The following is a 14,820-nucleotide window of genomic DNA, read 5'->3' on the forward strand; positions in this document are numbered from 1 at the left end:
GTTCGCTACTGACGATCTGCTCACCCTCCAAACAGCGGATCCCACTCTGCGAACCATTGCGGCTCACATAGCCGATCCATTATCTCATCCTATTTCCACTTCCGACCTAACTGCTTCCTCTGAGCTCCGCACGCTCCACTCCATCAAGCACATGCTGCATCTGAGAGACGGTGTTCTCACATATGTCCCTGAGCCTCTCACTGCGCCAAAGCTCGTAGTGCCTCACGGCCAAAGGGGGATTTTGCTGACACACGCACACGATGCACCATGCGCTGGACACCACGGTGCCAAGGCCACATACGAAACCCTCAAGCAAGTAGCATACTGGCCCGGCATGCAGCAGGACGTAGCGGAATACGTAAAAGGATGCCTGGTGTGTTGCCAGTTCCAACCGGCAAACCCAAACCACCGAGCCCCACTGCAAAGAAAGGGAATGACTTTCCCATGGTCGGACCTCCAAATAGACTGGGTAGGACCCCTGCCACGGTCAACACGAGGTAACAAATACTTCCTCACCGTGGTCTGCGAATTCACAAAGTGGATAGAATGTCTCCCAGCTCCCAACGATACAGCAGAAACAACAGCCTGCCTGTTAATGAACCACATCTTCTCAAGATTTGGATTGCCTTTAAGGGTCAACTCTGACCGTGGAACCCACTTCACCGCTGCAATCATGCAGGAAGTGTGGAAACTCCTGGGCATACAGGCCAAGCTCCACATAAGTTTCCAACCAATGTCCTCAGGGCAAGTCGAACGTGGTAACCGAACAGTGGTCAGCATGTTAAAGAAGTATGTGTCCGCTAATCAAAAGGATTGGGATATCAAACTTCCACTGGTATTGATGGCCGCTCGAGCCACCCCTCACCGGTCCACCGGAGTACCCCCGTTCACATTGATGACAGGGAGAAACATGACGCTACCGCTGCATCTGCTGTACCAACCCGGTGACCTGAACCTTGTCACTGCCTACACCACTCACCAGTACCTGGAAGAGTTGCATCAACACCTGAGAGCGACTTTCGCCTTCGCGCAACAGCAACTGCAGCGAAGCGCAGAAGGTCGTAAAGCCTACTACGACCAAAAGGCCTCTCACCATGAGCTCAGTGTCGGAGACAAAGTGTGGTACTACCGCTTTGCCCAACCAAAGCAGAACACTTCCCATCGCCTGGCAAAGAAGTTCTTACCTCGCTGGACGGGACCCCATGAGATAGTAGACAAGCTCTCACCTGTCGCCTACCGAATCAAAATCAGCCAAGGGCGCAGCGAGCCAATACTTCGATGGGTCCATCGAAACCAGATAAAGAGGCACCAGAGCTCCAGCCGACTGGCAAAGGGGGAAGATCAAGCCCACTGACACAGACCGACACCCATACGCTCTACATCACACTAACATAATTTCTGTTGTCTAGTAAACATATAGCGACCTCGCTTAAACATAACACATACACTCTCTCCTCAGCTGCACTACTAGGGCCAACCTCTAGTAGAGAGGAGTTACTCCACACATGTGACACTCGTTTGCGGCCTCACCTCATTCGGTGTCCTTGTGTCTCTTTGTGTATCTTTTTGTTTGTCGTGTCTCTTTTATGTTTTTCCCATTTTCCTTTTCTCAATCCAATCTCTCTTCTCCTCTAGTCCCCTCATCAGGAAACTCCCTTTACAAATGCCTTAAATCCAGGTCCCGAAATTGAGATTGACTCCCTTTAATAAGTCGTTGTAACTCGTTGCGAGAACCGTGGTCAACCGATCCAGGTGACCGGGCCATTCTCCTCAGTTTAACCATTATCGACGCTAATAACATTTACCGGCTCAAAGATGTGGTGAATGTGGGATTTTGGCAAGGGAACACCTATGTCAAAATCCACGCTCCTGAAATCGTTGCGTATCACGATAACAACGAACAGTTGTATCTGGCCCCAAACCTAAAGATGTGTACGCTCACGAAGGACATTCACTTCCTTTGCCCGAGTAAGCCGTTTATCCGCGATAATACTGAGGGCATCTGCGGCCTAGAATCCATAAGGCCCGACACTAGCTGCCCCGCCGAAGCGACACCACGTTCTCAAGTTGAGGTAACGCAAGCCGAAATTATCGGAAACCGATGGCTGGTCAACACCCCAGCGCGAATGGCTACCCTCACATACGATCAACACGACACCGCCACACGCATTATCCTACCTAACCAAACTCTATGGATCACGGTCCCTAAGGGCTCGATCCTCCATATTGACGATTTGGCGTTGTACCACCTTACCGACGACGAGTATCAGGCTGAAATCGAAATCTCACCTTTCTTCAAACAGCACTCCTTCACCCTTGATCCAGAATTGGAAGAAAGGATCAGTGAGGAAGGAACACAACTGATTGATTTAACTCCCGTTGATACAGCTTTAGAAGCTATCGCTCGCCTTCCGCCCGCTGGCGCGCCAATTATTCGGTCTTGGTCTGCCGCTGACACAGCGCTTTGCATCTCTACTATTGTAGGATATGTTGTGACTTTGACCCTGGCCTTCCTCCTACACAAACGAGTGAACGCCGTTCAAGAGTCTTGCAACAAATGCACGTCAGGCGTCCCGCGCATTTTCCGACGTGATAAAACTGACCAAGAACCCGAACCGGAGAACTCACTTAACCTGATTGAGATCACGCCTGTACCGCCTCGTCGAACCCCGGACAACTAAACCAATCAAAATAACCACACTTCTAGTAATCCAGTTGTCTTCTCAAGTTTCTAACCTGTACATTCCAAAATTACCCTGCACCAGGATTCAGTCAGTGATGGAGATGTTGTTTGTGCCTTGTGTGTGCCTGTTCTTCCTGATTCTTGTTCCAGTGCCCGCCGACGTCCACAAACGGGGACCTCACCGAGCAAAGGGGGAATATGTAATGCCTGATCAATATACACACACACACATCTAGGTTCAACACATTCCTGATGCAAGGATGGATCAAAGCTCGCATTCCAGCACAGGAAATTCACGTTTTGTCATTTCGAAAGAAAACAGAACTCCCCTTTCTCTTTGCCTAAACTTTATTGGCGCCAGACTCCCTTGACTTCATGCAGTAAATCCAAAGACATTTACGACCTAGCAACTATCAGTACATTCCTGAGAATGCGCGCCGTTTCTCTGCAGCGCCCCCCAAAACAAAGGAATTCAACTGGACCATGTGCTAGTGAAACAAAGAGAGCCACACCCTGAAGGATTTTGTTTTAAAGAACAAAGTTAAACAAAATATACTCGAGAAAAGAAACAATATATATACCATACCTTTATAAACTTATATATTAAAGGATGTTTTGTTTGTGACATTTATAAGCTGTTGCATTATTTTAAATCTATGGTAAATCTGTTTCCAGAATTTATAATCTTCCTGAGTACTAGTTGTTCATTTTCACTTGATTAATATGTGTATTTAGAATTTAAGATCGTTTAATCAATGCCTTAACTACGAAATCGAATATAAAGGATATTTGTATTTTGGTGCCTGTTAAACGGCTAGTGTTTGGTCTCGGATGAAAGCTGATTTAATGAATAATAATATTGTGGTATGAATTAAATCTTATCTGTTTTTCATTAACGCCTATTTACAAGATGAATGGAAGTCTGCTGTTATAAGTTTTTATGTGATAAAATACTTGCGCAGATAATGTATGCAACACGCAGCTACGCAGGGCGGGGCTCTGCCCATAAAGACTCTTTCGATTGGACTACGCGCCAAAAGGGGCGGACCTAAATCAGCTCGCTTAAAACGGATGCACGCCCATGAAGTTCGCGGAGTTGGAGTTTTGAAAACAACAGGAGGACACGCACGCCAGCGAGTCTCTCGTTCTGCTCACGCGGCAAGCGCTTCAGGCCATAACATCACGGCGAAGCAAAGCAACTAACACAAAGACTCAGTTAAACTTTCAAAGAACTTTAATCCTAAACATCATTACGTCAGAACGAGACAACCAACCACTGAAGAGTGCGCTAGTCACACGACCGACCGAACAGCCAATCCGAACGCGGCCCGCAAAGAACTGAATTCACCAAAGGAAAGAGTCTCTTTGAACTGGAGAAAGCCTGAACTGAGTTCGATCAAAACAACTGAAAGACCAAGTAAGGCAAATCTCTTTATTGACTGAAACCGGGATATCTCTCCGCTGAGGGTAAAGATAAAATACTTCTTTGTCTATGAGTTTCCTCAGGTTGAAAAGCTAGCATTAAAACCTAAGTCTCTCTCTTCAGATACAAACAACTCGCTCCCATTTGTGTGTATGTTAAATTGTCTGTTAATAATGTGTTAGAGTAGTGAATAAAACTTTGACTTTATTAAGAAATCTTTTGTCTGTGTTATGTGATTTAACATGTCGTAACTATTTGCCAAAAAGGTCGCGTTTACCTATACGCTCTTGAGCTAACTAAGCTAACTCAATTTAACTATTTGATTTATTTTAATCGTTGGCCACGAATGAAATAAACAACGTGTAAAAGATAACTTGCTGTTATTAATGCTTGCTGGACAAGTCGTTAACAAGGCATAAGTTGTACATTATGATTGATAACAATTAATCATATGAAGATCAACTCTTAAGAGTGATTCCCTAAAAGCTAAATAATAAAATAAATATATATATGTAGGATTCATTTTCTACACTGTTGAGGGGTAAAATAGTTCACATCTGTTCTAACTTGAGCCGTTTATCCCAAAATCACTTCCATTCAACCTGGCAAGACAGTCTGTACTCCCTCGGGTCTTTGTCAAATAGGTTGTCCAGTGTTCATGAATGCAAGGTATGCAAATAAACAGCATGTACGTTTTTGGATCACAACAAGCAAGTAATGCTATTAGACATCATGACTCAACTCTGAAGGACACTTAAAGCATTGTGTAAGAACTTAAGAATGACGCTCATGTTTTTTTTAGGGGTTCTGTTTATCGCAAGCTTTTTAACACACACTCAACAGATGCGCTCAATCACTAGCATGCGGTTTCAATCTGTCAAAGAGCCGCAAATAGAAAACATTAAACATGAACACAGTCGCTAACTCTCATATTTATGTGCTGAAGGAAGCACAAAAGCATATGCGGCCTAATCATGCATTATGTTGGAATTTGCTCGTTATGGTTTGTGACAAACGAGCACAGACCCTTGAATCAAATTCGGGAAGTGCATGTTTTCATCTGGTGTTAAATATAGATCAAAAAACATTTCAAAACCACATTATGAATGAAAACACCTTTTAAACATACTGCGGGAAGGACAGGAATGTTCAGCAACAACAATCAAGTTTCTGTTCGCCTCATTGCTAAAAAATCCAATTATAATTGCATTTTGTTGTCTTGAAAGTTCATGCAGGCTTTAAAATAGAACAGTAAAATTATATTGTTATGGTCAGAATAAAAGACAAACAAAAACACGTGGATAAAGAGGAAAATATTTCAGGATCATAATGAAGACTGAAAGATGCATAGACTCAGATTGACAGTGATTTCTACACTTTTGTGCAAATAGTTAATAAACATAGGTGTAAATTTATTTATAAGTAGTGATATTGATAATGTTAATCAGCTCACCTAAATATTAACCTTTTTAAATATCATACAATATTTTTTTTAATGAGTGTGACATAAGATCTCAAAATTTGATCAAATCGAACCTGAATGGCCTCCATATGCAAAGACTATGGTATGCCAATATCTAAAATATGGACATGTTGATGGTTCAAGGCGCGTTTTTTCTATTGCGAACTGAACTTGCAACCTTCCGTTATCAGTCCTGATCGTTAATCACTAGACCACACCACACCTGTAATCATGAGATCTGTGAGCTCACGGAGAGCATGGACTGTACCTCATTCTGCAGATGAAGGAACGTCTGGAGCCCATACACATTCTCATAGAGGACTGCTGTCCTTCCTTCTTCACCGTCCCCGTCTTCAGGTCCAGAATACGCCCTGGACATAAACACACACACACACACACACGGACAGGAAAGAGGAAAGACGGAAAGAAGTTAAATTGGCATTTTAAGTTTATTTGTGTAGAGTACTCTAACAAAATCCCTTACATGACATTTAAAGCAGACATAGCACACACAGAGTTTCTGCCAATCTCATGTTAAAGGGGTCGTATGAAAAAAAGAACATTATTTTGTGTATTTGGTGTAATGCAACGTGTTTATGCAGTTTAAGGTTCACAAAACACATTATTTTCCACATACTGTAAATTATTGTTGCTCCTCTATGCTCCGCCTTTCTGAAACGCGCCAATTTTGTTTTTTTCCAAAGCTCATCGTTCTGAGAAGCGAGGCATGCTCTGATTGGCCAGCTATCCAATGCGTTGTGATTGGCCGAATACTTCAAGTGTCCACGGGCATGTTGCTTGTGAACACGCAGTACCATGGCAAAAGCCGAAGAAGCAGCGACTCGTCGGAGAAGCATAGCCGTGACGGCGGAAAATAAATATCAAATCATTAAATCATTATTTAAAACTACAAAAAGGAGACAACTACGGAACAGGAGAAGATGGCATTCTTTCAATCTTCACAAGGACGTTTACCACGGCAGATCAACATTGTTTGTCACGGACAACTACTGATGTATAATGCTATGTACTATAATAAATGATAAGACACTCGTTCTTTGCTTTGTTTTATTTTAAATAAGAAGGTGTAACATTAAACTATATAACAGTGCTCATAAGCGCACACAAATCAGGCGTGTTTATATGAGGTGTTTTAGGGGGGCGTGGTCGAGTCTTAACTTTTATAAAGATTATCTCTTTGGGTTTGAGACTTTAGTCTTTGCAACTTCAGGGATCTTATCTATACACAAACTTGAAATCGCGTCATATGACCCCTTTAATCTTGAGTACCTATAGAGTAGTTGCATCCTTCATATCTCCGAGTTTTATCAAATTTATAAAAAAAGACAGCTACAGCTTTACGCTTCTCTCTGAAAACAGTCGAGCTGCTGGAGACGTGCTGTGGGCGGAGCTATAGAGTCATCGTCTGAAAGCTGTGACATTGATATAAATAAAACAGGGACTAAAACTTTGTTGACTTAAATTAACTATGGCTAAAAATGTTAAAAATTTAAATGTTTTAATTACAAATGCTAGATCATAGGATTTTTTTATGTTTTTGAAAGAAGTCTCTCATGCTTACCAAGGCTGCATTTATTTGATGAAAAATACAGTAATATTGTAAAATATTATTTCAATTTCAAATAATTGTTTTCTATTTGAATATAGAAAAGAGCAAGAAGATTCAGATTAAATAAAATGTATTCAAGGGCTGCATTAACCAGAAAATAATGTAACAATTATTTTTTGTTAAACATTAAACTTTGGAAACCTCAACTTAATTATAAGTTTTGGCACAAATGATCACTTAGGTTGATAAAAAAAAATTACAATATAATGATAATAATTTTAAAAGAGCAAAGATTCAGATAAAATAATGTTATGTACATATTTATTTATTTATTTTTAAAGAAGAATATTTTTGTTTTTAAAATAAGTTTTTGTTAAACTTTTAACTTTGGAAACCTCAACTCAATTATTTGCACACATTATCACTCATTTTAATAAATAAATATATTTTTTAATTTTTATGTTGATGATGAAAAGATTAAACATTAAAATGTCTTAAAATGTAATTTATTTCTGTGATACAAAGCTGAATTTTCAGCAGCCATTTCTCCAGTCTTTGCATGATCCTTCAGAAATCACTACATAACACCAATATAGTAAATAGAAATATATAAAAAGAGAAAACTATTTTAGAATTTTTATATTTCCCAAAATCACTTAAAAATTATAATTATAGGCTATATTTCCATTTGTATCCACGTGCAGTATTGCTCACAGCAAGTGTCATGGCAGACACCCAAATCCACTATAACTAATAATACTGTTTTTGTGTCACGGAATGTACATTTAAGAGTCCTTTTAAGTGGGAATGTAGTTGTTTAGACTTCAAAAATGCAGTTTGTTAATAAAAATAACTCCTATTTGAAATTTTGCTTCAACTTTTTTGGAGATGTGAGATCCAGGGCAGCCTTACCTCGGCCATATCTTCTCGAATTTGTTGCTGGCTCTGTGGCTTTGTGTTGACCAAATATTTTTTTTCCCTAAAAAATTACTTTTAACTATTAAGGTGCACCATCCGCTGGGATGCATGAATGTATCAAGCATCAAACATACCTAAAAGAAATAAACTATTCCCACAACCTTTGGATGCACCAGCTATTAAGCTATTGCCTCATATCACTTCAACACATATTCACAGCAGCACCCGGTGCATTCATTTGACTAGATTTATGGGAGTGATTTAGCATGGCTAATTTTATTGTGTCTTTGCCTGCTGTAGAGAATGAATGTGCATTGTCCAAATTGTGTTTTCACTAGTATAGTCGATTACTCGTACACATCTCTAATTTGAATCATGGCCATAATGGCCTTAAGTTACAAAATGCATTTCTGAGATACCGCAGTAAGAATTTGCAGAAGTGCCTTTCAGGGGCCGTTCAATCCTAATAAATCCCATAACAAACAATAATCATGCCCACAAACACATACAGATGCACAGTAAACGTTATGAGCATCTCATCTCGCTCACCTCTACAACATCTGCTCGATTACAAGGCACAGCAGACCGGCTAAAATAATCCAATCACAACTATTTTAAAGTTGTTTTTCCCCATCCAGCACAGCTAGAATAAGGGAGGAACACAATCAGAAGAAGCCAAAAATTTTTATTGGCTTAACAAAACACCCACAACAATAGTCAAATAGTGAGTTATACTTCTCGGAATGCTGATACCTATAGGACAAAAGCTCAGGATTATTGAAGCCTGAAGTTATTTCCATAAACAAATTAGCTGACATGCCTTTCAGCGGAGAAGCAGCAGTCTCCGAACTGATCCGGTGACAGCTGCTAAAGCCCCCAGGAGCAGATCTAATTGTCGAGAAGACTTTCCACTCTGAAGGACAGACGCCAAGAACGTTGGAAGCATTTAAAAGCTATTAATACTCCTCTCGAAGACGGATAACAACACGACCGCTCAAGAACATCAAGAAAGAGGCCCTTGGTAGTTGTTCAACAAACAATTGGGTGAAAAACCATATGGAGATGATAAACGAAGCCGGACTATAATTGTAAATCATCCAGATGGCGACCCACTGCCCTACCATCAACCCAATACCACCGAAAAGGTCAGTCGTGCTGTAATATAGGCCTTACAACAAGGCAAAACCTTGCTGGAAATGGAAAATTATTTCAACCGCAAAAAGGTTTTTCGAGGCCAATATAATAATAGTTTAGTGATGTCAAATTAGACAGGAATTTTTCCAGACTTCAACGGCAATCACCTCCAAAATGACTCTGACCTCTCAGGCTCCCCAACGCTGAACATTTTTTTTTACTTTCTGACTTCCTCCAGCAGTCAAAACAGGATTTTGTATATCTCTGAGGTGTTGCAGCATGACATGAAATTGTGATAAAACTCTGAACACTTCAAGATAAAAGAGGAATACAAAGAAACATCTTAAGCCATGTATATAAAGACAATCAAATAGAGATCTAAAGGTGGAATGTCATCAGATGAGTAGGTGGAACCAGATGCTACCAAAACGAGCGCAACAATAAACCAAAACAAACAACCATTTGCAACAGATTTCATCTTTCAAATTCAATTGACTTCATGGTTTGAACTTGGTAGAGGACACAAAAATCCACTGTCCAGTTGCATGGTAACTCTCTTTTAATTGCATATCAGTCTTTTTGTTTGCACTGGTATGAGTAAGTGCTGGTCATATATAGTATTAGGAATCAAAAATCAATTCCAATTCCAGAATTGGATACTTAAGGTCAGGAATTGGATGCTTGTTGTTAAATTTAAATTTAAATTCCACCTATCAATTCCGGTCTTGTTTTTTTTTTTTAGGTGGCGAAAAGGGGCTGTTAATTTATTTGTCTTTGAGTCATTCATTCAACAGATTCATTCAAAAACATTGATTCATCCAGTAATGAAACAAGTAAATCTTGAGTCATTGAATTATTCCATTCATAAATGCCATGAGATTTTGTTTAGTTGTCTAATATTTTTTCTTCAGAATTGTGAGAGAACTACAACCTCCATAAAAAAAAAGAAAGTTTCAATTTATCCAGAATTGTGTTCTGCAAAAAGAGACATAGAATAAATATGTTTGATATCTAAATGTTTGACTTCATTTTTTTTAAAACCACATTGGAATTGAAACTGGGAATCAATAAGCAAAATCAGAATCGGAACTGATCAAATTCAAACAATACCCAACCCTACTCATATATGCATGATGGTTTGAGTTCTGGTGCTGAATACTTCAAGATAACAGAGGAATGTAAAGAAACGTTTAACACAATATACATAAGACAAGAGAGGTGGGACGTCATCAGATGGACACGTGAAACCCAGCAGCAGCAGAAGGTCTGGACTCGATCGCAGATTTCAATGGCCAAGGACTGGCCAAGAGGCCGTCTGACAGACATGTAAATCAACCGATAACAGTTTGTTTTGTTCAGTGTCTTGTTGTTCCTGCAAAAACAGCACGCAGCCTGTGTCTTCACATACTTTTGAAAATCCAGCATTTAGTTGATCCTGATACGCAGTCATGGTCACAGTTCAGCTTTCTTCTTACATGTGGGGGTTTGGCTTCATGACGGCTTTGTTTCCAGGAGGATGGTTAAAGAACATGACACACACACATACACTGTAGAATTCAACTACACAGATGACATCTTCTAAACTCCCGAAGTATTTCCTATTTTTGTGCCTTATCAGATGCTCAGAGAGCAGTCTGTGGGCACAAATGTCTAAGTCTGAGACTAAGTGGAACCAGACGCTTCAAAGACGAGGACAACAATAAACCAAAACAAACAACCATTTGCAATAGGCAACAGAATTCAACTTTTGAATTGCATTGACCTCATGGTTTGAACTTGTTAGAGGACACAGAAAGCCATTGACCAGTTTTACAGTAACTCTCTTTGATTGTGCCTCAATCAATCTTCTTGTTTGCTCTGGAATATTTAAGTGCTAGTCATACATGCACAATGGTGTTTTGGTGCAGAATACTTCAAGATAACAGAGAAATGTAAAGACACATTTTGCACCATGTTTATAAGGCAAACGTATAGAGATTGAGAGGTGGACAGACAGACACTTCCAAGACGAAGACAACAATAAACCGAAAAACAAACAACCACTTGCAATAGGCAAGTGAATTGAACTTTTGAATTACATTGACCTCATGGTTTGAACTTGTTAGAGGACACAATAAAAGCCATTGACCAGGTTTACGGTAACTCTCTTTGATCGTGCCTCAATCAATCTTCTTGTTTGCACTGGTATGAGTAAGTGCTAGTCATCTATGCATGATGGTTTGCTGTTTTGAAGACCTGCGTGGGTTTGGATGACCGTTCCTCAGCCTCCTGCTTCCCAAAGCAGTGCTCAGCAGGTGGGGTTTGCTTTGGACCACTTTCCCTGGATGCTTCTGCAATGGAGAACTTTGGTTGATCTTTCAAAGAAGTCCAACACCAGGCATGGGAACATCACCTCCTGACAAGTACGGCTCCTCCAACTTCAACTCCATGACAACCTGAAGGGGATCTAAGGACAATGCTTGGAGGAATGAGAAAATGTTAGCCAAAACTCCCAGATTGGTCCCAGAACTGCAAGGACATCCAAGCAAAATCCCCAAGTCCTCTGAGAAGAAAAAGGCACAGTGTGGAATCTGGGCAAAGGCCTGTTTCATTAGCATCAGAGAAGCTGCTTCACCGTACATATGTGCCCCGTTATGCCACACAGACTCCATTGTTTCTCCTCTGTGGTGGGCAAGTGTATCATTATTATTCTAAAAATGAACAAAGCAACAAAAATGGCAAATATCCCAGGCCACCAACCCCAGCCAAGTTAAATATTTAGGCGGCAGTCGCCGTCGACAAGACCGTCATAGATGGAAGGACAAATAGAGAGTGTTGCCAGAGAACTAATCGCTGTCCTTCAAGGATGAATATGAATAAGAAAATAAAGCTTGTAATGAGAACGCTATCTTAATCAGTGAAGTATGTTTATAAAAATAAACTCTGGAAAAATGGGTCAGTTTAGTCATTGACTACAGAATGCCCTTCTGAGTTGAAGTCCCATTAAGGTACTTCGTGCTTAATTTCCACAGAGAATTTCAGGTCGGATGTCGCTTGAATCTATAATCTTAAGGAAAACATATCTGGTTAGTATTTAATTTATATTCACCTCTTACTTTGATGCATTCAGTAGAAACTTTTATCCAAAGCTGATATTCATTTGATCAAGCCTTGCATTCCTTTGGAATCAATATTGGCAAACGCTTGCACCATGCTTTACAAACAATACATTTATTATTATTATTCAAATCACCAGCGTTGTCATATATCTGAGCTCATTGTCCTAAAATCAGTCAATCATTTTCATTTCATGCTACAGCTCATAGCTCAAAAAACTTGTAAACAAGTTTAGATACGTAGGCTACGGGCAACAAACACTAATTTGTGCATTATTTGCATGTCGCAATGCACGCTTTAATAATTGATGAGAAAATATTTAATTTAGTCACCATGAAGATGAATTGCATTGCAAAAATTCTGATAGTTCAACAGAATTTGTGACTCGTGGCTTTATGTGCATAACTAATGTTATGTAAAAATGGCTCTAAATGGCAGAAATGCCCTCCGTGGGCCATTCATTATGCTTTATAATACACATTAGGATTAGTTTTATGTGCCAGTGAAACATGGTAACCAGGGCTAAAATGCATTTAATATACTTTCCTATTCATATTCACAGCTTTAAAGAGTATAATGCATTAAGATCAACACTTAATCTGATGTCTCATGTGTTATTGATATGATATTATATGGTTTGCATTTCAGAACACTCTTTAAAAGTGTCTTTAAATGTGATTACAAAACAATCAGGCACAATGTGTTGTATATAAAAATCAGTGCATAAAGCATACTATTATGATGCATTATAAATGCAGGCTTCAGGTGAAATGTTTCCATATATATGATTATGTATATGAGACGAGAACAGATCGTGTAGTTGTACACAGGTGTGTGGTTTGATGGATGGTGTGCGAGATCTCACTGATGTCTCCAGCCATCATTTCCCACTTCAGGGAAAAAAAAAAACACACACACAGACACACACACATACACACATACGAAGCAGGCCAAATCACTCTTAATCAATTATGTATGCAGAGCCCACCCTTAACATTCCAGCACAGAGAACACATTAGCGGAGGAGAGTTTGAGGAGACATGGAAAATATCTCCCTTGGCCGCTTCATTTGATCGCTAAAACATATGAGGTTATCAAAACCTCATCAAGAGCTCCATATTTTACCCGCAATATTTTATCTGGACGTTCTGCAAGGACCGAATTCTTTCAATACTTGTGAGTTTCTTAAATTGGAAAGGAAATTCCTTACCGCCCTTTTCTGAAGAATTTTTATATGATATAAAGCTGGATCTGATATCCCTAGTGGAAATGCTTCAATTTGGTGCAATTTTGTCATTAGAAATTACACTACTGTTCAAAAGTCAGATTTTCTTTTAAAGCAACAATACTTTTATTCAGCAACGGCGCGTTAAATTGATTAAAAGTGACAGTAAAGACATTTCTGTTACAAAAGAGTAAGTATCAGCTGTATGCAAAGTGACCCGCGTTTGGTTTTTGACTATTACAAATGAGTACAATTTGCCAAACTGAAATCCTATATCTCTGGAAATGAACCACAAAGGGCTATAAAAATGAGGATGCTAAAAGAAAAGACTGTTAAAAGCCAGTATATTAAGATATTTTAATACTTATTGAGGTACAGGCATGCAAACTTAGGGAAAAAACAAAAGAAGTACCTTTTCCCTGTCGCCATTGGCACATAACACAGCAAAGATTGCTAAAGTCAACAGAGTTTACTAATAGACCCACCAATCTCCGTGTAAAAATAAAATAATGATGCTGCCAACTTTCTAAAGTCAATTTCCTTCCTGTAATTAACAGTAATAAATCTGGCTCTACAAAATAGTGGATTACTCCACATATGGCATCTCATATTTTGCTTTTTTCTTTATGTATTTTATCGCATTTAAAGTTGATTTTATTTTACATCTTTTACCTCTGGTAAATAATACCTCTGGTAAATGTAATAATATTACTGTTCTTTCTATTTGATCAAATAAATGCAGCCTTCATTATGCTTTACAATACACATTAGGATTAGTTTTATGTGCCAGTGAAACATGGTAACCAGGACTAAAATGCATTTCAAATACTTTCCTATTCATAGTTACAGCTTTAAAGAGTATAATGCATTAAGATCAACACTTAATCTGATGTCTCATGTGTTATTTATATTATATTATACGGTTTGCATTTCAGAACACTCTTTAAAAGCATAACCATTAATTTATGAGCATTAGAGACTTCTTTCAAAAATATTAAAAATTGCTTACATGTTTAAATGAAAGAAAATATATGAAACCCCAGATGTGGTCTCACATTTCTGGACCCCACTAAATATGCACATGATCATTTTCAGATTACAGTCAAACACATTGGTGTGTTTCATGTCACAGCCAAATCACTGGATGATAGATGTGCTGAATAAAACTGCCGAGATGAATACAGCTGCCTCTTTGCATATAAATCGAACTCCGTGAGTCCTGACAGCGCTCATATTACTGTGGCGGATAACAGCAGGCACTTTGACCCCGCGTCTCATTTAAATGTGGTCCGAGCCACATCAACGACTG

General features: G+C 39.3%; 1 protein-coding gene across 2 annotated transcripts in view; it reads right to left on the reverse strand.

Annotated features, from left to right (window-relative positions):
• LOC306880220 (aryl hydrocarbon receptor nuclear translocator 2) overlaps positions 1 to 14,820 on the reverse strand; it is a 106,701-nt gene that overhangs the window by 68,046 nt on the left and 23,835 nt on the right. For both annotated transcript variants that reach the window (XM_079433592.1, XM_079433593.1), the window contains exon 6: positions 5,837 to 5,939. In XM_079433592.1, the coding sequence (XP_079289718.1) occupies positions 5,837 to 5,939 (103 nt within the window). The remainder of the gene's footprint in view (positions 1 to 5,836; positions 5,940 to 14,820) is intronic.

The sequence above is a fragment of the Barbus barbus genome (genome assembly GCF_936440315.1).
Source record: "Barbus barbus genome assembly, chromosome: 2".
Classification (NCBI taxonomy): Eukaryota; Metazoa; Chordata; class Actinopteri; order Cypriniformes; family Cyprinidae; genus Barbus; species Barbus barbus.